Here is a 25,659-nt window from a genome sequence, read left to right as displayed (position 1 = left end):
GATTATATTGAAGACGATTTCTTCTTAAGCTGGCCTGTCTAATTGATAATAGTTTCGTTAGTTTAAATAGAGTTTTGATAATTAAAAATGAATACAGTGTTACACATCTAGGACCAGTAAATTTCACCTAAGAAGCTGCATAGATCAAAGTTCAGGTTAATGATTAAGGAAAACAATTGAGTCCCCAGGAACCAGGCAGGCTCAAATTCTTTTAATGTTAATGTTGGAAGATGTGTTCAAAGGTTCAGAGTGCATTATAGCGTTGTTGTCAAATAGCTTTGAGATGAAAAACCCAAAAAGACAGTCCAAAGGCACATAGTTGAATGAGGAAGAGGTTAAGGCCAGGGAACAAATACACAATGGCTCACTAGCTGATGTACATTCCTTGCCAGGATTGTGAGGTGATCACATATGATTAATTCCTTATTCCCAGTTTTACCCTCTGTCTCCTGATATAAGAAAAAAAATTGAGTGGGTATGATATGCACCATAAGATTTAAAGTGGAGCTAAGTGATTCTTTTTCATTTACAAAAGTTTAGATTTCTTATAAGATTACCTTTCAAGAAAAGTAGTAAAGTGATTGGTCCTTTATTTGTAACCAAAAAACAAAGCCTGCCAGTAAAATACCTTGCTTTTTTTACACAGTGTTAATCTATAACAAGTTGCTTGGGTATGAATGTATTTGGATTCTTGGGATAACTTATTTTTCCTGTAATATATAAAATGTTTAGTCATGTAAGGGATATAGAAAGCAAGCTGTTTTCATTGTAATTGTTCACTTGAAAGAAAGGATGTAAGCACATTGTAATGTTTATATTGCCTGAAAGATCTTGCTGAAGTATATCTAGTGCCAAAAAAGGCATAGAGTTAAAATGAGGTAGAAGAAAAACAAGAATGAGAGTTGAAAACATCAACAATGAAAGATTGAGAAGGAATCAGAAGGAAAACATCAATGATAAAGATAGTGTTAGAAAAAACATTGAGAATTAGTGAAGGAACTCACCAGGAAAACAAAGAATGGAGAATGCAACAGAAAAATAAAGAAAAGCTCAGAAAGAGACCATCAAGACAGGGTGGGTGTCCTTTTCCCTACCTCCCTCAGATAAAAATGTCACAGTGCACTGACTGTGGATTCCCATTGAGCCCCGCACTGCTGGAGGCCGGTCCTCCAGGCAGCCATGGATTAATTTAAGTTATAAGAGCCAGTTAGTAATGAGCCAGAGCTATCCAGTGAGTGTTTATAATCAATATTAAGTCTCTGTATCGGTTATTTGGGACCAGGCAAGGCAGGACAGAAAAGTTCACCTACAAAAGGCAAATGCCACCACACAATCTGACAAAACAGTGCTCAATATTCACCCCCACCCCACCCAACTCCATCCCACCCCACCCCACCACCCCGGCCAATGCTATGGGAAACAGCATCAGCTTCAGAAGTGTTCTTCCATGGTGGTGAAAGAGAGTGGGGTAGCCGGCTGCAGCTGGGGTGCTCAGCAAAGGGGATTGGATGGGAATCGGATGCCCAAGCAGCCAGGCTAGCACAGTGGACGCTGGCGTCCCTGAGGGCTGTTTATGCACTGCAGCACAGGCTTGCCCGTGGGCATCTGTGGCAGCTGACTGTAGGCAGAGCAGAGTGTGAGGTGGCTGAAGTGGGAGGCTGCGGCCCTGGGAGGCATGCAAGAAAAGTCTGCCACCCATGGAGCAAAGAAGCAAGCTGCATGACAGGGACATTTATAGGAGAAACTGGAGTCAGAGGAACGTGGAAAGGGGCCATCTGAGTAACAAGGCTGGCTGCAACCTGCAGCTCAGGCAGATGCAAAGCCAGCAGTGAGGGGCTGCTTCAATAGCTCATGCCCCACTATGGATGCCAGATGAAGATATTATCTAAGTCTCCTATTATTTCAATGAGAAAAATAAAAAAAGACCCCAACTAAGCATAGGAACCTCTGACTCTATCTAGGCTATGGGACAGTAGTTAAAAGCAGTTCCCACAAGAAGAGGGGAGGCTAAGCTCATCACCAACTGTATAAACATCACCCCCACCCCATTGTCTAGAACCCAGGACATACTTAAAAGAAACAGGGAACTAGATAACCTCTCCCAGACCCCAAGATGGGTTAATCAACCCTGCCTGAGCAGACACAGTTAAGGTACCTTTGCTAAATACCCTTTGTCTCTCAATTACTTTGTATGGAAACTTTGTAACCTTGTACACTAAGAAATCTCTGTAACCATGGAAACTCTGGAATTTGTGGCCTTCAACCTAATGGTCTTCCCCTTTAAAAGCTTCTTTTTATGGCTGGTTGGCATCTCATTCCCCCACCATAGAGTGATATCCAAGCTGCCCAGCTTGAAAAATAAAGAGAAACCTTTGCATTTGCATCGGAATTGTCTGGCTCCTTGGGTTGGTCTAGGGCTCTTCGAACCTGGCACAACATTATTAATAAGAACTCAGGAGTCAAACATCAGGATAAAAACCTGCTTGATCAGAGAGGGACAGAAAATCAACCAGTAACTTCCTCTATCTCTCCTTCTCCCGATCCAAAAGCCCAAGAATCTTTATAAAGACCTTCCTACAACATCCTGTGTCACTCTATAAGTATCCAGTATTCTCCAGAACCTCTATGGCTAATTCCAATCAGGTAGTCACTAACTCCACACCCATGTTATACTTTTCTTCTTCTGCTTCTGCTTCTTCTCCTCCTTTTCCTCCTCCTCCTCCTCCTTTGGTCTTATTGAGCCAATGTTTCTCTGTATTGCTTTGGAACCTGTCCTGAAACTCACAGAGATCCTCCTGCCTCTGCCTCTGTGTCTGCCACCTGAGTGCTGGGATTAAAGGAATGTGCCACCAATGCCCCACCCCCTAGTTAAACTTTATTAACACTGTCACTAAGTGATCAAATATCCTACAATGCTTGGGGACCTGATTTCACCCAGGTCAAGACCCTGCCTCCTGCTGTGTTGAACAGAGCCTGGGGAGCCTGGGTTGACCAGGTCACCTTTCAGCTTCTTGTTGCTTGTACCCTGCCTGCATGCAGGATGGCTGTGGAAATTTCATAGCCTGCAAGCTGTGTAAGCTGATGTTGTAGGTGAATAATGAGACTTAGTTGGGGCAGAGAGCTGCTGTCCACTGCTGCAGGACTCCATGGCAGAGAGGACACACACCTGGTGCCTGAAGGAACCTAGAGGTTTCACTGACTTGAGAGCTTGACCACCACCAAGTCCCACCGCTACAGGGCAGAGTTCTTGGTGCCTCTGCCCTCTGAAGAACTGATACATTCCTGTCCCATCCACTGCACCTCAGAAAGAAGCAAGCAGCAGGCCTTTAAGACAATAAGGCCACCAGGTCTGCAGCAGCCTGGGCTACAGCCTCCACAGGTGACAGTTTTATTCATCAGGAGGTACTGGGGCAGAGCTCAGCCAGCTCTCACACTGAAGGCACCTGGCTGGGTGTAGAGCAAGGCAACAGAAGGAAACAAACCGACAGAAGAAACCATCAGGGATCTTGATGAGAAAGACCCAAGGCCCAGACTGGCCAGGGCAGAGCACAGAGTGGCAAGCAGTGACCTCTACACCTCCCCAGGTCAGATCCAGCTTAGCGGAAGTAGTTGGGACAATCATGGGCAACCAGGTTCCAGGCTTGGTCAAAGGCCTCCACGACAGCTGGCTCCAGGGGCCCTTCCTCAACCAAGGCCAAGTTCTGTTCCAGCTGCTCCACACTGGACATGCCCAGGATGACTGCATCCCCACGGTCACCCTGCAAGGAGATACAGATTCCAGCACACATCTGCCACCCCATGACTTCCATCACCCACCCCTTCCTGCCCATCACTTGCTATGATGTGGGATCTGTTCTCACTTAAGTGTTGCTTCTAGGACAAAGGACCACTGCCTCCAAACAACCAAGGTCCTCCAGGGTCCTCTACCCTTCAAGTGGGGACAGTTGGGGACAGCTGGGCAAGCACTTAGCTTCATGCCTGACTTTTACAGGTACTACAGGGACAGCATTGTCCCAGAATGCCCAACTGGAGAAAGGGGTTAGTGAGTTAGTGGGGACAGCAGGCAAAGAAGGGTGCTCCCAGTTACACAGAATGGAATTCTCACTCCAGTGAGTGCTGAAGGGATGGGGTAAATGCACTGTTATTTTTAATGAACTTTTCAGAGTCAAATCTTTGCTTATTTCCTAGAAGATAAAGTTGTGGGGTTTTAACAGGTAAACCTGTCATCATTTGGAGAACCAATTTCTCTGCATGGAAATTGAGGTCACTATAAATGGATGGATGGCTTAACCATAGAAGCAGTTTTACCTCTTAAAGAGAACCTGGATTCTGTTTTCAGACCCCACAAATTGCTGGCTCACAACCACTTGTAACTACAATCCCAGAGGATGTGCCACCCTCTTCTGGCTTCTGCTAGTACCATATGTACATGGTGCACATCAGACCAAAAACTCCTACAGACAAGATAAAATAACTGGACCTTCCAGAAAAATACAATCGAGGTGACTAGACTTCACTTGGCCATTGTAACACAGTGAGGTAAGCTAGCACTACCTACAATGGGTCAACCCTGGGAGAAGCTGTCCAGGGAAGATGAAGTCTCTGCAGATGCCCACTACCACATCCAGGTCTCCATCCCCCCCCCTCCATTCCACTTCATAGCAGAGGCTGATTATCCAGGACCTTCTGGTCTACCTTGAGCTGTGAGTGATGGTATATCCATTGCAGGGTCGCTGAGGTCATGCTAGGGGTATTGCTGCCATAAGTGGACTTCAATGCATTCTCCACCAGGGCGATGCCCTTGAAGTGTTCCTCCTTCCAGTAGCTGAATTGGTAAGGATAGTGACATGGAGGTCAGTATTTTGTGGCCTAAGCCCTGCATCCCGGAGGTGGCCTCTGTCCTCACCAGAGCTCTGCACCTTCAGCATCAGAACACACAGGACCCCAGGCCCCTTGACATGTCAGGGAGGGACACCAGGACAAGAATCTGGCCATTTAAATGCTTGTCAAACATCACCAATACAGCTCCCTAAATGAGGACTCCCAGATGACACAGCATCACATTTGTGAGCCCTGGGACACACAAAAGCATGGCTAAAGTCCTGGGCACCAGTCCAGCTTCCATGGTCTTAGCCGAGGTACTTCCACCACTTAGCCTCTCTGGCCTACTGACTGAGGGAGGGAAACACATTCCCTGCAGCCTGTGTCAGTGACTCCACCAGGGTAAGAGCTGATTGGGCAGCATTAACTAAAGAACATGACCATGATGAAGGCCACCAAGCCTTGATCCTCCACAGGACAGCACTGGTCTCTGACAATGTGTGACAATGAGTTCAGAACCACTATGCCAGGCAATGGTTCCTTCTCCAGGCAGGAGGGCCACAATTGTTAGTGCAGAAGGCAGCAGGTACTGGTCCTTTGTTGTTGCTGTTTTTTCTGAGATGCAGAGCATCAAAGAAATGCAAGGGGTCCTAGCACTCACAAGTGCTCTACCATCAAGCAGCATGCTGCCAATAGGTAAGGAAGGCTTGAATCAAGCAGGGTACACAAGAAAGGCCCATGCAGACTGCTCATTACTTTTGTCTTTGGACTTTTCAACAAAACAAGTTTTAGAGCCTCCCATAGGAAGCTTGCTTGCTGTGCCTCTCCTTCTCAGACAGAGAATACAAACAGCAAATATATCAGTCTATGCTCAGCAATGAATCTTGGAGACATGGCTGCACTGAGATACCCACCTGGCCTGCACCCTTTGCACTGACCACACCCTTTGGGATGTGGGGACAGGTGGGGGTGTGACCTAGGGGGACTAGATCTGGGGTCACAGATCCCAGCTTGTTCTCTTACTCTCTAGTCAGAGACAGAGAGCTACTGGAGGCTTGGGATGGGAAACTGCAATGGTCATCGTTTCTGGTGTAAATGACTTCTCCCGGAAAAACATCCATCAGCCTATAGTTTCCCAGGTTCTTAATTACCACGTCTTGCATGGCAACAACATGCCAGAGGGGAATGGAGTGTAAGAGTTTCACACTGTGGCTGGCCATGGGGACACACACATCTAATCCCACATTTAAGGCGGCAGAAGTTGGATCATCACAAGTTGTAGGGTGGCCTGAGTCAAACAGTACCAAAAAAAGTCACTAGGAAAAAAAAGTCTTAATATTGGATAATTTCTCAATTTTTTTCGTGTGTGTGTGTGTGTGTGTGTGTGTGTGTGTGTGTGTGTGCGCGCGCGTGCGTGCGTGCTGGGAATTAGAGCAGAGCTTTGGGAAATGAAAGTCAGGCCTTTCCCTTTTAATCCTTCCACTTCCTTCCACCACAGCTTCCCCATCAGAACAAATTGTTTAATACTGAACAAGTGGAGCAGAGTATGGTGACAGACTCTAGTAATCCTAGCCCTTTGACCAGGTAGTGATGGCACACACCTATAATCCTACCACTCAGGAGCAGGCAGATCTTTGAGATCAACAGCAGCCTGATTAAAGGGTTAGTTCCAGACAGCCAGTACTACTCAAATAATCCTATGTGGGGAAAATAAAAACAATAACCATTTCCCTTTGGGTGTATAGGCAGGAGGATCAGGAATTCAAGGTCATCCTCAGCTACTCAGAAAGTTTGGGGCCAGACCAAGATACATAAGATGCTGATTCAAACTAAAAACAAAAAACAAAACAAAACAAAACAAAAACCCGAAACCAATAAGGGTAGAAGGAGAAAAGGGTTGAACCCAACATTGTCCACCTATGACCATTGAGACCAATGATGACTATTTTACTACGAAGATGTCAGAGGAATTAGACTCGTTGGACCAGCACCAAGCTCCAGGCTCCCCCAAGTCCATCTGGGCTTGTTCTTTCACCATTGGCACTGAAGGATCTATCGCCAAGGGTAACACAGGGTAACAAAAAACACACATCAAGGGATCCATATGACAATCCAAGAATAACCCTCAAATGCCCAGGACAGTTAACATCAGAGTCTTAGGTCTGAATCCAAGTTATAGCTGGTCCCCAACAAGGCAACCTCAAGGCATCCCTCAAACTAAGGAAACCTATTAAACTTCTGGACCAGACACAGCTCCCCACCACAGCTTACCGGTTCATGTATATCGGGGAAAATCGAGTCCCAAAGAAACAGCTCTCAGGCTGCTTTCCATCCTTGTCCTGGTATTTATATCTGCCAGTCAGCAGGCCCCCTGCAGGAAGACAGCAGTCACACCCTGACCAGGACTCCTCCCAGACATAGCCAGGTGGTTCCCTTCCAGGAACTGGAGATCAGAAGGCAAACTGAGGGAGGGTTCCCAGGTATACCTTCTCTAAGCCACCCTCTTACTAGGGGCTACATGAGTACCCCCTAAGCATCCATAGACAAACATAGGTCAGGCATGCCCACCCACACACAAGACAGGTCCCCATGACAGCCCATACCAGCCAAAGGGTTGAAGGCATAGAATCTTAATCCAAAGTGTCTGAGGCAGGGGAAGAGCTCCTTCTCCACCTGCCGGGTGGTGGCATTGTACATGCCCTGTTGGGAGACAGTTGGAAAGGGGGACATGTCAAGAGACCCAAAATGTTCCTTATTAACTCCATCATTTTATTCTTTACCAACCCTAGACCTTCACAACCAAGACATTCACACAGTGCTGCTGACAGGGTTCATGGTTATTCCCAAAGACCCAGGACCAATGGATCCTTGGACTCCAACATTCAATGGTCCTGGCACACCAGATTCCTCTCACCTGGTACACAGTTGGCATGATCCAGCCATTTTTCTTGCAGAGGGTACAGATCTCAGCCACTTCCCAGGAGGCATAGTTGGACAGACCAAGCTCCACAAACTTGTCCTGCAGGAGAGAGGACACATCATAGCCCAGCTCAGTCCAAAGGACCAGGAAGAGGATACACACTGGGTGGGAGCCTGGTGTGAGGTCTGTGTCCAGTCCTGCTGTGTCCCCAGCACTCACTCCCCTGGCAGGGTCAAGTTGAAAAGGTCGGAGAGCATCTCCCCAAGCTCAGGGGCCACCCTCACCTCCTGATGCAGCTGCTGGCAGGTCTGCAGCGTCTCCTCGATAGGGGTGCTGTGATCTGGCATGTGTAAATAGAAGAGGTCCACCCGGGGACATTGCAGCCTCTTCAGGGATGTCTCAAGCTGGACCCTCACATCATCAGGCTTCAACGTCTTCCCAAACAGTGGACAAGCCTTGGTGGCAATTTTCACTTTTCAGGGAGAAAAGTACAAGTTCAAGCCACTTTATCAAACAGAGTCTCTGTTATAACAGTTAAAGAACAGAACTGGGCAGGACATGGTAGTGCATGCCTCTGATCCCAAGCCAGGAGAGATGGAGGAAGGAATGAGTTCAGGGTCATCTTTGCCTACATTGTACAAATCTAGGCCTATATAGAAACAGTGTATCAAAAAACAAAAGCAGGGAAAAAAAGAAGAAGGGAGGGAGAATGAACCTGAGGGAGAGAGAGAAAAATAAGAAACAGACAAAGACAGAGATATAATTGGGTCCAGATTGCTGCTCTGCCATTAGTAGCTATGAGCATTGAGGCCCTGGATGGGAACCACACTTGCCACTCCAGGTACCAGAGCACCAGGTCTGGAGTGAGGAACCCAGAAAAAGAGAAAAGACAACATACTAGAAGCAAACAGCCCTGACAGCACCCCATATGGAGTCGTGAGTTTATACCAGGTGATGTGAGGGTCTCTAATGTTTTCAAGTCCAGATCACCATGGTCATTTTAAGATGTTTTTAAAGATGACTCTGAATGCAGTTGGGATGATGGGCAGATCTGGTCACAGGGTATCAAACAGAGCAGGGGGAACTTGGGATAGAGACAGGAGAGGCTTTGCTGAGGGCCTGTGAGAGGGAAAATCAGGGCCAGCCACACTCTGCTCTGGGGAAAAACAGGCCAGTGCTGGGACATCTGAGAGAGTCCCTGCTTTACTCCTTGCTCCTGCTGAGAGCCAAGCTGGATGGTGAGATGACTGATGGTTGGAAAGATGGATGGGTGATCAATGGGTAGATAGAGAAATAGAATGATAGATGAGATGAATGGCTTCTCAGATGGAAGTACGGATGTATGCATGGTTGGATGGAATGGTGGATGTATGAGTTATTGGATGGATGGGCAAAAGGAACTTTCCACCCTTGATAAGTCAGTTTAGCAGCCCAACGCAGTCAGTCACTGGAGCCCTTGACACTGAGGAATCACATACCTGGGACTTTTCCATTCTACCACATTATTCCACCTTCCTGGTGGAATAACAACTTCAGACCTGAGCTGTGGCTCTGGCCCAACCAGCCCTGATCTCAAGCAGGGAAAGGAAGGAGAGGTCAAAAAAGAAAAATTAACCAGAAATGGTGACAATGTGTAATATTCCCAATGCCAACACTCTAGAAGCTGAGGCAGGAGTCGTCTAGCCTGAGCTACATGAAGATCCTAGGCTCGCCTGGGCTGCATAGAGAGATACTTTCACAAAACAACAACTCATCCTTTCCCCGGGAGGTAGGCAGAGATCTGGAAACAGCAAGGCACTGGGTGCACAGGTCTGCATCCCACTGTGCTTTGAATCTCTGAGCAAAACTCCCTAGGGGACTGGTGAGAGCACAGTGGAAGAGGAAGACTTCTAGCCAGCACAGCAGCAGCCAGAGAAGTGCAGTTCTGCCACTCCAGAGGCTGAGGCAGGGGACCTACTGAGCCAAGAGCTCAGGACAGCTGCATAGCTCCAGGTCTTTCCTTTTGTGTGGCTACACTGGTTCCTAAGGCTGCCCTCCCGTTAGAGCAGGAGGCCCTGTTAAGCAACAGTCTCAGGATCTACAGGATCCAGGGCCATTAGCAAAGCAGGAAGGAGGTTTCAGTCTTTGTTGTTGAGCAGTGTCACAAAGGCAGGAGTCCTGTAAATCAGGAGCTTCCGGGCTCAAAGACTGGACAGTTACATGGGTCCAGCCTGGACCAGAGCCAGGCACACAGCGTGAGGATGATCCTAGGCTCCTTTTGTGAGAGAAGTAGTAGAAGGAGACTGTCAAGCTGTGGAAAACTAGACGTGCCTGAAGAGTTTGCATGCCCAAACAGTTGCAGTTCTCAGAGCTCTTGGGTGGACAAGGGGAGACCAGAGATCCAGGAGCCTGTGGAAGCTGTGCAGGAGCAGGGGATGGTAGGCGTGAAGGTTACCTTTGCAGCCTCTGCGGCCCAGCTCAAGCCCCATGCCGCCCAGGATAGTCTCTGACTGGCCTTCAGCATACAAGTAGGCTGTGTCTATCTCGGTGTGGCCGCGCTGCAGGAAGGCGCGCACTGAAGCGGCGCTAGCTGTTGGGTCCATGCGGCACCCCATCTGCATTGTCCCCAGCACAGTGGCAGGCCGAGCAGGCGACATGGTGGCTTTGGTAGAGGTGGCAAAAAGCTAAGGATAAGATAGGAAGGTGTATCCAGCAGTCTGAAGCAACTACAGCTTTAATAGCTGGTGGTGGCCACGCCCATGGGGCTGAGGGAGCAGAAACAGGGCGGAGCTGTTCAGATTGCTGTGACTCTCTCTAATTTGCAGCCCTCTTCCCATGCCCTGCAAATCTATCAAGGTGCAGACGAACTCGAAGGCTGAAGGCTGGCACCCTCCCTGTTTGTTCTCTCTGCTTCACCTGTGAACACCCTGAGTCTCTGACCCCTTCTAGCAATTTATGGGGTGAGTGACTTAGTGTCCTTAATCCCAGCATCTACAGGCTGAGACAGGTACATTGTCCCGAGTTTTAGTTCTGTTTTTTCTTTCTTTCTTTCTTTCTTTCTTTCTTTCTTTCTTTCTTTCTTTCTTTTTTCTCCTTCCTTTCTTTCTTTTTCAAATGAACTTAGTTTAAAAAAAAAATTTAAATCAGGCGTCCTGGGCTTGTGCCAGTGCACGTGGGAAGGGAGGGGAGTCAAGAAGATTAGGTATTCACAATCTGCCTTGGCTATAAAAGACCTTGTTAAAAACTAAAACAAATAGCTTGATAGATGAATTGAGGCTGAGGGCAATAGTCAGTTGTATACTCCTCTTGTCCTATTGGAAGAACCAGAACAGGTACCTCCTACCATTCTTTCACCTAAATGTTTATCATAGTTTAGTCACAAAGACTCAGCAATTTTTTCTTCAAGGATATGATATGCTATAATCACACAAAAGCCTTTATACAAGTTTTCTCTGTTGTATTTTTAAAATCACACACTTGAATCTCCTGTATTTCATGTTGGCTCAACTCATGTGGTTGAGAATGAGTTTCAACCTCTATTTTTTTCCCTCCATTTCTTTCTTCATTTTTCGAGACAAGTTTTCTCTGTGGGATAGTCCTGGCTGTCCTGGACCTGCTTTATAGAACAGGCTGGCCTCAAACGCACTGAGATCTGCCTGCTTCTTCCTCCCAAGTGCCGCCTCTGCACCTGCTAAGTGCTGGGTGACAGATATGAGCAGCCTCACCTGGATTGTGTGGCCACGAAGCACCCTCCCAACTGAGTCACTTCTCCAGCCATAAGGGACACTTTAGAGTTGTTCACTGGCAGAACACAGAACCTACCCAAAAGTCCCTCAAAGGAGAGTGGGCAAACAAGTAAGCTGTGAACTTACATTCAGTAACAGATTAATCTCAGCAGGTGCCTGAAGCCAGCCTCTGGGCCACACACCAGGATTCTGTGTGTGTGACACTGCAGTGAACAGAACTCTAGAGGGACAGAAAGCACAGAAGGGATAGGAAGAGGGCTCAGCAGGCAAAAACACTGGCTGCTCTTCATCAGGACCCAGTGTGATTTTCAGCGCTCACACAACAGCTCCCAAACCTCTGTACCTACAGTTCCAGAGGGTCCAGTACCCTCTGAGCCCTCCTGTAACAGGACCCCAGAATTTAGCACGACTGACTCCATGATGGAAATACCATTCAGGCCACAAAACCTGGGTTTTTCTTATCAGCTTAAACCCTGTGTAAGAGCAGTCTTCTCTGGTGGGTACCCACAACACTCCAGCACCAGAGCACATACCACAGTTTACCAGGGTCCTCTGGGAGAGTGGGGTCATGGAGACGTGTTTTAGGTGATGGGACTGTATTGATTGTGGGGTGACCCAAGACTGTGTACAACTGTCAAAACCTTCAGAACTGTACACTAAAATAGGGGACCTTGCTGAGTGTGACAAGTCATGTTTGACAAAATTGCTTCAGGCTGGAGGCTAGCCTGGACTACATAGTGTGTTCCAGTGCAGTGTGGGCTACAGTGTGAGGCCACACTTCCTAAACAGAGCAGAAAAAGAAGAAGCAGAAAAGATAATTGGAAGACAGCCGCTGTATGGTGACCATGCACTCCATAGGCTAAGGCAGGATTTAGCTGTCACAATTTCAAGACCAGCCTAGTCATCACATCCAGTATCAGGCCAACCAGAGCTGTATAGCAAGACTCTGTCTCAAATGTCCAAAGACAGTAGGGAGTGTAGCTCAGCTGGTAAAGCACTTGCCTAACACACAAAGGCCTGGGATTCCCCACACCACATAAACTTAGTGTGATGGGGCACACCCTGTCACCCAGCATTTGGGATGGAGAAGCAGGAAACTCTAGAGGTTTGAGCAATACAGCTCCAGCCCAGTGTGGGCTCCATGTCAACAACAAAAACAACAACAAAAATGCCCAATTAAATAAAAAAGCGGGGTTCAGGGACTATAGCTCAGGGGCTGTCTTGGTGAGGACAGGCTTCCTAACCTATTCCCGATAGGCACTGCTTTTGATTAGATAAGTATTTATGAGATTCTAATCACATTGGTATATACAAATAGGCATACAGTTCAAACACTTACTGATAAATCCCAAGAAAGTTTCGGGAGCTGGGTATGCTGAGTCGTGTCAGCTCCCAACAGAGCCAGGAGGCTCGGAAGCTCGGATCATCCTGGGCTACGTAGTGGATTGCAGACCATTCTAGCCTCTAACAGACCCTGACTCAAAATAAAAATTGTTTCTTGCTTTAAAACAAATTTTAGGTGGCCTGAGAGACTGCTCTTCATTGAGGGGGTAAGCATATGCCCTGCCGGTAAGCCTGGTCCTGGGGACCCATGTGGTGGAAGGAGAGAAGTGATTCCTGAAGTTCTCTGACCTCTATCCATGAGGGTGCTCAAGCATGTATGCCCCCTCAACAACAACAGCAACAACAATAATACATAATGTACAAATGTAAAACAAAAAACGGAAAGTAATTATTTGCCAACAAGCAATTTTTCTTTTCATTAAAGACTATGCTAATGAATAGATGTACTTGTTAATTTTGACATAAGAAATGAAGTTTTGGTTGGCTGTTGGTACTCTCCTTTCTTCCTTTCTTTCTTTTCTTTTAAATTGGTTTTTCCACACAGGGTTTCTCTGTGTAGACCAGACTGGCCTGCAACTCACAGATCCACCTGCCTCTGTCCCCTAAGTGCCAGGAGTAAAGGCATGTCCCACCACCCCCAGAAAATGTTGTCTTTTAAAAAAGGAAGAGCCATACCTATAATCCCATAGCTGAGCTTCGCCACTGATGGCCTGTGCACCATGCCCTATAGCAGGAAAGGGTCCTGCCTCAGCCAGCATGTTAGGCTGCCAATGAGAGCGCTGTCATCAGGAATGAGCTAGCTGCCACACTGCAGTAAATCCAGCAGTCAGCCCAAGGGACTAAGGGCGCCTGATATGTGTTAGGAGGTGTATTTAGGGATTGCTTGGTCCAGGAGAGCCAGGCTTGATTTAAATCTGTGTTAACCTGCAGACCCATGGCCCATGAGTTGTTATCATTACATCCTCCTACCCTGCCTCCTAGGAGCTCCGCCACCGATCAGGAAAGGTGTTAGATGATAACTGGGTGTCCCTGTGCAGAAAGGGCCCTTAGTGAAGGAGCAGTGATACCCACTTTCATTTTACAGGTCAGCAAGAAGTTGAGAGGTAAAGTTGGGCTCCTTCTTACCAACCGCACTAAGAAGGAGGTGAACGAGTGAGTGTCTCTGAGGGGTGTGTGGAGAGAAGCTGAGGGTCAGGGAAAGATGAAAAGATGCTCCCGGCGGCAACATAGGGTTGGGTCTGGCTCCTCTGACTAAAACAGTGTTTCTGTAACCGGGGTTCTCTCATTCTGTCTGGCATGGTCCTCCACACTGGCTGCAGGTGCACAGCCAAGGTGACAGGAGGCCCCACATTGTGTGCACTCAAAGGAGGTCCAGACGTCACCTAAATGGTGGCATAGAAGGGAACTTTTCCCCTCACCCTTCTCCTCCTTAGGTGGTTCACAAAGTATACAGACATAGATTTTCCTGAGCTGGGAACAAAGTAGCTGGGCCTACCCACTTTGCTCAAGAAAGGTAGGTGGCTGGAGAGGTGGCTTAAGGTTAAGATTAGTGGCTGCTTTTACAAAGGACATGGGTTTGATTCCCAGAACATTCATCTGGCCTCCACAGCCACCAGGTATTCATCCCACGGTCCTACTGTCATACGTGCAAGCAACACACCCCTACACATAGAATAACTTCTAGCAAAAGAAAAAAGGAAGGAGCCAGATGGTAGTGGTACACACCTTTAAATTCAGCAGGCAGAAATCTGTGAGTTTGAGGCTAGCCCAGTCTGCAGAGAGCATTCCAGGACAGCCAAGGTTACAGAGAGAAACCCTGTCTGGAAAGTAAAGTAAAGGAGGATGAGGAGCAGGAGGAAGAGGAGGAGGAGGAAGAGGAGGAGGAGGAGAAGAAGAGAAGAGGAGGAGGAGAAATACAAAGGAAGAGGAGCTCGGGACCACCTTCCCCCAGGCCCTCCCCTCTGTCCAGCCACTTCTCCAGTTTCTCCTGTGAAGGCAGGGTGTGCACTCACCTCCTCAAGGACATGGAGGAGGCAGCCACTGTCCCTGTGGGTGGGTGCTGAGCTGCAGGAAAGACAATCTGAGGCCAATGCTTCCTAGCACTGAGTGCTGGCTACAGGTGCCGTGTGAGCCCCGTGTGAGTAACTTGGGGCTGCCCTCCCACAGGTGTGGTGACCCTGCTCTCTGACTATGAAGTGTGCAAGGAGGGCGATGTGCTGACCCCAGAGCAGGCCCGTGTCTTGGTAAGTCTGGGTCTGCTGCCTGGGGAAAGGCCGATGTCATTACCTGTCTGCTGGGACGCATCTCACAGCTGCTCCTCCTCAGGCTGCTTCCTCCACCTGCCTGAGTGTTGTAGGATATCTGCACACTGTGAGAAGGTGTATTGCTGTGACTGGTGTAATAAAAGGCTGAACTGCCAGTGGCTAGGCAGGAGAGATAGGTGGGACTTCCCAAAGAAGAGAAAGGAAGAGGAGGAGGAATCTAGGAATTGGGGAGATGCCAGCAGACACAGAGGAAATAGATAATGTAAAATGGAAGAGCGGTAACACCACATGATAGAATGTAGATTGATATAAATGGGTTAATTTAAGTTATAAGAGCTACTTACAAATAAGCCTAAGCTTTGGGCCAAACTTCATAATTAATAAGGAGTCTCTGTGTACCCTGTCTCTGAAAACAAACAACAAAAAAAGAGAGGATCAGGGAAATCAGCTCAAAGTTTCATCTTTGGTGTTTCTCCATTCACTCAGTTGATTGACACTTGGGCTATTATGAATACCAGTGCCATGAATTCTAAAGAGAAAGGTTTTTGTGGGGGCCCAGATTATCCTATCTTTCACATCTGTAGCTAAGGGATGGAATTGCTGGGTCATTTAGGAGGGTTTTTATATTGTATAGTCCTTCATTCATTCATTTGAAGACAATATCTTACTCTAGCCCAGGCTGAACTATAAACCATAGCAATTCACCAGGTGCAGCAGCCTCTGGGCACAGGCATGTGTGATGCTCTAGATAGGTTCACTGAGGTGGGAGGACCTGTCCAACAGCGAATACCTCGGTCCCCAACTGTATGAAGAGGAGAAAGTGAGCTGAGGCCCTTCGGGACAACAGGACAGGAGGCTTTAGCTAAAACCAAAGCCACTGCTGAGATTATAAATGCTAAAAATGGTCCACAGGGCAGGGTGTGGTGGCACAAGCCTTTAATCCCAGCACTGGGGAGACAGAGGTAGGAATCTCTGAGTTTGAAGCCAGCCTGTTCTAGAGATCCAATTCCAGGACAGCCAAGGCTGATACATGGAGAAACTTTTCCACAAGGTGGTGGGCTTTGGTTTACTTTATGTCCTTTGGAAGCAGAGTACTAGGTTAGTCTGGAACTTATTATATAGATCAGTCTTGACCTCACACTAGGGGTAACCTCCCCCCTCAGTCTCCTGAGCTCTAGAATTAATAGGTGTGTATATACCCACGCCCACCCCATTCTGTCACATGTAGAAGAGTGAGGGGTGAGGCTGGATCAGGACATGGTGAGGGGACCCTTGCCAGGCAGTGTGAGACCCTCCCACACCTACGCTTTCTGGAGCCCCAGCTCCTGGTTCCACCCTTTCCGTGGGTCCAGAGGCAGCACGGAGGGAGCAGGTGCGGAGCAGCAGAGGAGACCGTGTGAGGTTCAGTCCTGCCTGCAGCCAGGCCGGATGCCAGCTTTATTCAGACAGGAAGCACTGCTGACTGTGCCCAGCCAGTTGTCACTGTGAAGGTGGCAGGGAGCAGGGCTGTAGTCTAGAAGGCTGTGTGGCTGGAGATGGGCAAGAGGTTCACACTGGTAGGGTGTGAACCCAAGAGGGGATTGGAAAGCCCTTTCTTGGCGGCATGATCCAGGGCAGTCTATCTGAAGTAGTTGGGACACTCGTGGGCAACCAGGTTCCAGGCTTGGTCAAAGGCCTCCACAACAGCCAGCTCCAGGGGCCCTTCCTCAGTGGCGGCCAAGTTCTGTTCCAGCTGCTCCAGGCTGGACATGCCCAGGATGACCGTGTTCCCTCGGGTGCCCTGCAAGGAGACAGCCAGGTTCTAGCATCTTTCTGGCTGCTCTCAGTTGTCCCTCTTTGCCCATCTGCTGCTAACACTTGGGAATCTGTGTATGTTTACATCCTATACACCCCAAAAGAACTGACTAGATCTCTGGCCGTTAGACCTATAGACTGTATGCCTTGGCCTTCCTCTAGCCCTCATCACTGTGTTCTTCTGTGTAGTTCTGGAGTTCTACCACATATAAAAGAGCCTGAGGTGTTGCCTCTCTAACATGCTCTTATTTCCTTTTGTTTATTAGCTCCACTTACAGAGCATCCTTTGAAGTGTGTCAGACACTATGTTGAAGAGACTTCCTGAGTAAGACGCAGACTCCCAGAGGTGAGGAGAATGGCTCCCACCTGAGGAACAGGGCATACGTGTGCTGCAAAGAAGCTTACATTGATTTCTATTCCCTTAGTAGGACTGTAGAGACTCAAGGCCCCTCATCAACAGTGCCTAAGGTCTAAGAGATACGTAAACCACCGTGTCTATCCTGGCACCAATGACTAGGGAAAGCAAGGGCAGACATATCATGAGAAGACAAGAATTCCAGAAGATAGGGATGGATGCTCACAAGAATTCACCTAAAGGCACTCTGGGTCCCCCATGAGGCAGAAGCTGAGCAAGCAGGCAAGGGATGGCTGGGCTACCTGGAGCTGTGAGTGGTGGTACATCCAGCGCAGGGCGGCCGAGGTCATGCTGGGGGCGCTGCCGCCATAGGTGGCCTTCAAGGACTTCTTCACAAGGTCAATGCCCTTTAAGTGGTTTTCCTTCCAGAAGCTGATTGGATGGGGAAGGAAGTGCAGGGGTCAGTAGCTTAGTGTCACATGAGCGTGGTCTGCTCCTTGTAGGCCTGAGGGGCTGGTGGCAGAGGGTGGCCCAGTTGGTGGTATGCTTCCCTGGCCATGCAGGAGGATCTGACTTTAGTCACTGCCTCTTCATAGAATGGGTGTGGTGGCACACATCTTTAATCCCAGCACTAGGGAGGTAGAGGCAGGAAGACTGAAAATTCAAGTCATTTTCAGCTACACAGCAAGTTCAAGACCAGCCTGGGATATATGGACTCTTGTCTCAATTTTTTTTTTTTTTTTTTTTTTTTTTTTTTTTTTTTGCCTGCTCTTGGAACTCTTTTCTTCCTGTTGGATTGCCTTGTCCAGCCTCTATATGAGATCTTTGGCCTTGTCGTACTGTACCCTCTTTAGTCATGTTTGGTTGTTGTCTCTTGGAGACCTGCTCTTTTCTGAGGGGATACAGAGGAAAGTGGATCTGGGAGCATGTTCTGGTATATTTCTTTGTACTGTAAAGATAAGTCACTGTGTTTGGTTTAATAAAGAGTTGAACAGCCAATAGCAAGGCAGGATTTCCAGGCATAGAGGATGCTGGGAAGGGGAAGGCAGAGACATGAGGGGATGCTGAGAGAACAGCAAGCAAGACATGCAGGGGAGAGGCAACAGCCAGGAGCCACGTAGCCGCACACAGAGTAATAGAAATGGCTTAATTTAAGTTATAGGAGCTGGTTAGAAACAGTCCGAAGCTATCGGCCAGGCTTTTGTAATTAGTAATAGGTCTCTGTGTGGTGATTTGGGAGCTGGCTGGCGGGACAGAGAAAGACACGCTACAGGGTAGGGAGCTAGAAGGAGTGAAACTGTAGTCAGGGTTTGTTGTTGGACAGAAGAATCTGTTTTCAGTAACAATACTAATTTTTTTTTTTTTTGCACAAAGTGGCAGTCCATAGTGGTACACATCTAATTCAAGCACTTAGGAAGCTGTGACCAGAAGGGAGAGGATAGGTTATGGGTGAGCCTGGGCTACACAGTGAGCCCTGTCTAAGAAAAAAGAATGGATAGGAAACAATTTCCTGATACCTATCACATGCATTATAGCTATTTTTATTCTTTTTATGTTTTCTTAGTTATTTTTTTTCTCTGTCTCAGAACTGAAGACTAAACCCAAACCCAGGGCCTTGCACTTGCCACACAAGTGCTCTATCATGGAGCTACATATAACCCCATTTTGGGGGGGGCGGGGTTCCATTTTTCAAGACAGGATTGGTGGGGCATCTCTTCCGTATATATGTTTCTCTTATTGGTTAATGAATAAAGCACTGTTTGGCTAGTGGCCAGGCAGGAAGGATGGGTGGGGCTACCAGACAAGGAGAATTCTGAGAAGTGTACACTGAAAGGCGTCCACATGTGAGCCCAGAAAGAGAGGACAGGAGTCAGGCATTCTTCAGTAAGATAAGACCATGTAGAAATACATAGATTAGTAGTTATGGGTTAATAATTAAGACAGAGCTAGCCAATAAGAAGCCCAAGCCATAGGCCAACAGTTTCATAATTAATATAGTGTCAGTGTGTTTATTTGGGGCTTTCAGGGGCAGTGTGACTCTGCCGGGACAAAGAACCATACCTACACAGGGTTTCTCTGTATAGCTTTGGAGCCTGCCCTGGAACTCACTATGTTTATTAGGTTTCAAACTCACAGAGATTCCCCTGCCTCTGCCTCCCGAGTGCTAGGATTATAGGCATGCATCACCACCACCTCCCGGCACCATTGTTTTCTTATTTCATCTTATTTGAATTGATTTCTGTATTGGGGTTATATGTGCATATATACACATGCAAGCATGCACAGTTGTATGCACACAAAGGCCAGGGGAAAATGTCAATGTCCTGATCTATCACTACCCATCCTACATCTTTAGAATAGGGCCTTTGGGGGTTGGAGACATGGCTTAGCAATTCAGAGACATGACAGCTCTTTCCATACTACAGGGCAGCTAAGAACCATTTGCAACTCCAATTTCAAGGTGATCTGTTGCCCTCTTCTGGCCTCCCTAGGCACTGCATTAATGTGGTGCACAAACGTGCATGCAGGCAAAACATCCAAACACATTACACAGACGAACAAATAAATGAACTGGGTCTCTTACTGAACTTTTGCCTAGGCTCAGCAGCAAGCAAGGCCAGTGACCTTATCTCAGTTCAACACTGTACCAAAGGCATGCAAGCGTTGAGAATGACTTGTTCTATGGGTGCTGGGATATGAATCCCCTGGCCAGACACAGTGACCAACTCAGTTCACCTGTTCCTGTAGAAATTATCCCATTTCTTCCCAAAGAGGCGGCTCAAGGGCTGCTTCCCATCTTCTACTTCGTATTTGTATTTGCCAGTCAGCAGGTCCCCTGAAGGAAGGTAGCAGTCAGACCCTGGCCTGGCCTCATCCCAGAGATAGCCAGGTCATTCCCTGATAGGAACTGGGGAACAGGAGGGAACCTGGAGAGAGGGCACCCAGCCATCCCCTTCTCAAAGCCTCCCACCTCCTAGGGCCTGGACTGAGCATCCACCAGGGCATGCCCATGCACCCACAGGACCTGTCCCCATGGCAGCCCATACCAGCCAAAGGGGTGTAGGCATAGAATCTCAATCCAAAGTGTCTGAGGCAGGGGAAGAGCTCCTTCTCCACCTGCCAGGTGGTAGCATTGTACATGCCCTGAAAGGAAGACATGTCAAAAGACCCCAAATGCACCTTTGTAAAGTCCTTCAGTTTAGTCCTTAACAACCCTAGATCTTCACAACCAAGACATTCACACAGTACTGGTGGCAGGTGTCATACTTATGCCCAAAGACCCAGGATCAATGGATCCTTGGACTCCAACATTCAATGGTCCTGGCACACCAGATTCATCTCACCTGGTACACAGTTGGCATGATCCAGCCATTTTTCTTGCAGAGGGTACAGATCTCAGCCACTTCCTAGGAGGCATAGTTGGACAGACCAAGCTCCACAAACTTGCCCTACAGGGAAAAGACCACATCATAGCCCAGCTTAGTCCAGGGGACCAGGAAGGGGATACACACTGGGTGGGAGCCTGGTGTGAGGTCTGTGTCCAGTCCTGCTGTGTGACCCCAGCACTCACTCCCCTGGCAGGGTCAAGTTGAAAAGGTCAGAGAGCATCTCCCCAAGCTCAGGGGCCACCCTCACCTCCTGATGCAGCTGGTGACAGGTCTGCAGCGTCTCCTCGATAGGGGTGCTGTGATCTGGCATGTGTAAATAGAAGAGGTCCACTTGGGGACATTGCAGCTTCTTCAGGGACATCTCAAGCTGGAACCGGATATTGTCAAGTGTGCTTGATGTGCCAAGGGTTGGAACAGACTTTGTGGCAATTTTCACTTTTGGGGAGAATGGTAGAAGTTAAGAGGTGGGGGACCAGTTCTGTGTGGAAAGTGGGGGGGGTAGTGATGACACATGCCTTTAATCTCATTACTCTGCAAACAGAGGCAAGAGAATCTCTGTGAGTTCGGGGACAGCCTGGTCTACAGAGCAAGTTCCAGAACAGCCAAGGCTACACAGAGAAACTGTTTCAGAAAACAAAACAAAAGAGGTAGAATTGGTAGAGGAAGATGTATATTTCTAGTCTCCAGATCCATGTCATCATGGGCAAGAGCACTCACACATGCACAGACACAGAGATCAATACACACACACACACACACACACACACACACGCACGCACGCACGCACGCACACACACACACACACACAGAGGCTTCTTTAATGCAACAGTTAAAGGAAAGAGCTGGCCCATGTGTGGTACACCTCGGTGAGTTTGAGGCCAGCAAAGATACAAGAAATAAGAAATCCTGTCACCACCCCAAAAAGAAAAGAAAAGAAAGGAAGGAAGGAAGGTTGAATCATGAACTTGAATGAACCTAGTTTGTCTTTATTGTAAAATGGCTTTTAAGCCTAAAATGGAGGCAGGCTGATGCTTCAGTTGTTTGCTCTCCACACATACACACACTCACCACACACACAGTCACCACACACACACACACACACATACTCACACACACATATCACACACACACTCTCTCTCTCTCACACACACACACACTTACCACACACACAGTCACCACACACTCACACACATACACACACATACTCACACACACACACTCTCACACACTCACCACAGACACTCACATTCACACACATACACACACTCACACACACACACACTAAATAAGTGTAAAATAAACAAATGCAGAGCAGCAGGGACCCATTCTTAACTGCCCTGTACATGCAATCATCTCAGATGGCACCAGGCTGTTGAAGGACACTCCCTCCCTCTCCCATACACCCATCCCTTGCAGCTTTAAGTAGGCCATATTCACTCCTCTCTGTATTGCCAAATTTTGTTGTCTTCATCCCTGTCCCCAAGCTCTCCAGAGTTCTCTCTCTCTTTCCTCCTCCTCCTTCTTTCCTGGAACTCTGATGCCCCTGCCTTAGCAGCTGGAGGCACACATGAGCAGCTGCCTCCTCCAGGTATTTGTAGTCTCTTTGGGGAAACAGCTTTCCTAACTGTCTCTCTCCTGAAGCTTGCTCTCTCTGTCTCCTGGCCATTTTAGAAGGGCTTCCTGCAGTGACTTAGTGTTGACTTATGTCATGTTGCCTAAGAGTCTGGCATGGAGACATGGGCTACTGGGGGAGGCATGGAGATCTTTTCCACAGGGAAGCCCTGGGCGAACCTGGAATGCTAACACACAGAGCTGTTTTTAGGAAAGAAATCAATAAATAACCATTGTCCTGACAAGAAGGCTGGGAGCAGATGTGCAGCCTAGCCTGGAGACCTTTGCACTGTCTGTGTGGTGAGAGACTGACCTTTACCACAAGCTTGTTTTTCCTCTGCCTCCCAGGGCTGCTGGGATTAAAGAAGGGTGCCACTTACTGGGGCTGGGCTACCTCTTTTGGTTTTTTTAATATGTAAATTTTATTTAAATTAGAAACTACCTTATTTTACATACTGACCCCAGTTCCTTCTCTCCCCCATCCTCCCATGCCCCCACTGGCCCCCCATCCCATCCCCCATCCATTCCCCAGGGAGGGTGAGGCCTTCCATGAGGAATCATCAAAAGCTGTCAAGTCATTTGGGGTAGGGCCTAAGCCCTCCTCCTGTCTCAAGGCTAAGGGAGTATCCCTCCATGGGGAATGGGCTCCCAAAGAATGTTCATGCACTAGGGATACATCCTGGTTCCAGTGCCAGAGGCATGATAGACTGCCCAGTCCTCCTAGCTGACACCCATGTTCAGGGGACCTGGTTTGGTCCTATTTTGGTTCCCCTGCTGTCAGACTGGGGTCCATGAGTTCCCACTTGCTCAAGTCAGCTGTTTCTGTGGCAGAACCTGGCTCTTTGGAAGCCATCACATGGTCTTTACAAAGAGTTTCAATGGGCTGGAGGGATGGTTCAGAAGTTAAGAGCTCAGGCTGCTCTTCCAGAGGTCTTGCATTCAATTTCCAGGAACCACAGGGTGGCTCACAACCATCTATGATGAGATCTGCTTCCCTCTTCTGGCCTGCAGGGATACATGCTGGCAGAACACTGTATACATTTAGGCCTAGGTGCTGTCAGGATACTGTATACATGACAAAGAAACTTTTCTTTCTTTCTTTTTATGTTTTTTATTTTATTTTGTTTTTTTTTTTTTTTTTTTTTTTTTTTTTTTGAGACAGGGTTACTCTGAATTGCTTTGGAGTCTGTCCTGGAATTAGCTCTGTAGACCAGGCTGTCCTCAAACTCACAAAGATTCGCCTGCCTCTGCCTCCCAAGTACTGGGACTAAAGGCGTGTACCACCACTGCCTGGCGATAAAGAAACTTTTAAAGAAAGAGTTTTGATGTAGTCACATCTGATCTTTTTTTGGCTTACTTTGTTTCTCGGGGAGATTTATGTATGTCCTGTTGTACGTACCAGATTCAGTTTACCACCAGAAGTGGTAAAATTGTGATGTACTTCAATATGCCTAAAGTCCAACACTGCTTTCTTACCTCCCACGAAGATCATTATTCTGCTGGTCACAGTGGTCCAAGAGACCCCCAAAGGCTTTTACATGACTGCATTTCCCTATGCCAGTTGAGAGGCAACTCCTTGGTAAAGCTGAAGCCACTGCTAAACCATCACGTATACAGAGTTTCAGGGAGCAGAGACCAGCCCAAGGCTGGGACAAGCAAAACAAAACAAACAGATCTATTGCCTGATATACAAAGTCGGTGCTGGGGCTGTGCTGACTGTAAAAACAGGAAGTTCAGCTGATGAGGTGTGCCAAAGGCACCCATCTGCTGAGGGTTAGGTGGGAGAGGTCACCCTCTGGGAGATTCCCAATCCAACATGCTCAGTGCCCCAGAGACAGGCTAGCCCTCATGGAATTTGACTGAGCCAGGGTTGGTGTCTTGCGGGAAGAGGGTCCTAGGCCACTTTTCTGGAAGAAGGGGAGGAGACTGTAGAGTTGTGCATAGCTAGCCTGCCGAGTTTGTGGTTCTCACATCTCTTGGGAGGACAAGGTGAGATCAGAGCCTCGGGAGTGAGATGAGGCTACACTGGTGAGGAATCAACTGTGCTCAATGCGAGTGCATGACAGGGATTCCCTCACCCTTGCAGCCGCTGGGGTCTAGCGCAAGGCCTCCCAGGATGCTCTCGGACTGGCCATCTGCATACACAAAGGCGGTGTCTATCTCGGTGTGGCTGCGCTGCAGGAAGGCGCGCACTACCTCAGTGCTGGAGTTCACATCTAAGCTGCTTCCTAGCTCCATGGCACCCAACACAGTGACGGGCAGGTCCTGTGACAGTGGCCCGGACATATCGGTGCCAAGTAAGGAAAAGACAGAGAAAGATGCAGACTAATTATAAAGATTGAAGCCAGTAGCTGCTGCTGTAGTGGGCACACAGGCACTCAAGGCTTTAAGTAACCTTCGGTGACCGCTCCCACTGGGGGCGGGGCTAACCGGAGGAAGGGCGGGAATGTGTAGGCAGAGCTGGGAACTCTCTGTATCTGCCACCTGGAACTTGTTAGCAGGTCCCCATGCGCTAGGTTGTTGACACCTCTAGGCTTCCACCTCTCTGGCTCATTCCTGAGTTGTTCTGGGGTCTCTGTACCCTCCTGGAAGGAGTTTAGCATCCGTAGGCGGCTGTCTTCTCAAACTTAAGGCAGTTCAGACTGTTGAGAGAATCGAAGATGGAGAGAAGTGCACTTAGCAAACGTTCACGACAGGGCATCTTTGAAAACATTTATGCAATGGGGAATTGGATTTACACAAAATGAAGACCGTGGGAGATTGTGGCTTGGGGCAGGGGGTAAATGGGAAAGAGCTTTTCTAGTGGCAGTCTTTTAAAAAGACAGTTGAAGTCAGTGTGGTGGTATATTATTTATAATTTATTAAAAGCATATTGTTCTGGATGAAAACGAAAAAATTCAGGAGAAGCCATAAATCAAAATCGATGAAGATTAGATTAGGAACCTCCCCAAAGTTAGGGTTGGGGAAGATTTTGGTTTTTGGTTTTGTCTTTTCAGGAAATTAAAAACAACCATCTTGAAGAAGTTAAAGACCTTTGGACAAATAAGCATCCAAAGACGAATGGAGACTTACCCGGAAAAAAATTACCAAGAAAAGAAGTAATTTGACCTAATTCGGTCTCAGAAATCTCCAAAAAGAAGATTAAATCCAATCCGGGTGGAGGTCACACATACCTTTAATCCCACCACTACAGAGGCAGAGGCATGAGGATTTCAGTGAGTTCAAGGCCAGCCTGCTTTACAAAGTGAGTTTCAGGACATCCAGGACTGTTAAAACAGAGAAAACCTGTCTTGAAAAACAAAACAAAACAAACAACAACAACATATGGGACCCACAACAGTGTTTCCAGGATAACACCATTAAGCTAAACAGTACCAACTAAAGATCAACTTTGGACTACAGACTCCTGAGAACAATTTTGAGGAGGCCATCTGAG

At 47.9% G+C, this 25,659-nt stretch overlaps 2 protein-coding genes across 2 annotated transcripts; both read right to left on the bottom strand.

The window, feature by feature from the left end:
• Positions 1–3,342: 3,342 nt before the first annotated feature.
• LOC127213174 (aflatoxin B1 aldehyde reductase member 3) lies at positions 3,343–10,451 on the bottom strand. Its single transcript, XM_051173462.1, has 7 exons — positions 10,176–10,451; positions 8,026–8,213; positions 7,736–7,840; positions 7,425–7,521; positions 7,093–7,192; positions 4,696–4,825; positions 3,343–3,758 (listed from the first exon to the last, which is right to left on the bottom strand). The coding sequence occupies exons 1-7, from the start codon at positions 10,375–10,377 to the stop codon at positions 3,597–3,599; spliced, it is 984 nt and encodes a 327-aa protein (XP_051029419.1). The 5' UTR covers positions 10,378–10,451; the 3' UTR covers positions 3,343–3,596.
• A 6,211-nt stretch (positions 10,452–16,662) lies between these two features.
• On the bottom strand, positions 16,663–24,595 carry LOC127213184 (aflatoxin B1 aldehyde reductase member 3-like). Its single transcript, XM_051173474.1, is given in 7 exon segments — positions 16,663–16,854; positions 17,526–17,655; positions 19,960–20,059; positions 20,271–20,367; positions 20,568–20,672; positions 20,860–21,047; positions 24,302–24,595. Coding segments are annotated over 7 exon segments (990 nt in total). The 5' UTR covers positions 24,510–24,595; the 3' UTR covers positions 16,663–16,692.
• Positions 24,596–25,659: the final 1,064 nt, after the last annotated feature.

Source organism: Phodopus roborovskii, unplaced genomic scaffold (genome assembly GCF_943737965.1).
Source record: "Phodopus roborovskii unplaced genomic scaffold, PHOROB, whole genome shotgun sequence".
NCBI lineage: Eukaryota > Metazoa > Chordata > Mammalia > Rodentia > Cricetidae > Phodopus > Phodopus roborovskii.
Note: the sequence above shows the minus strand (reverse complement) of the source record. Positions and strands in the feature narration are given on the sequence as shown.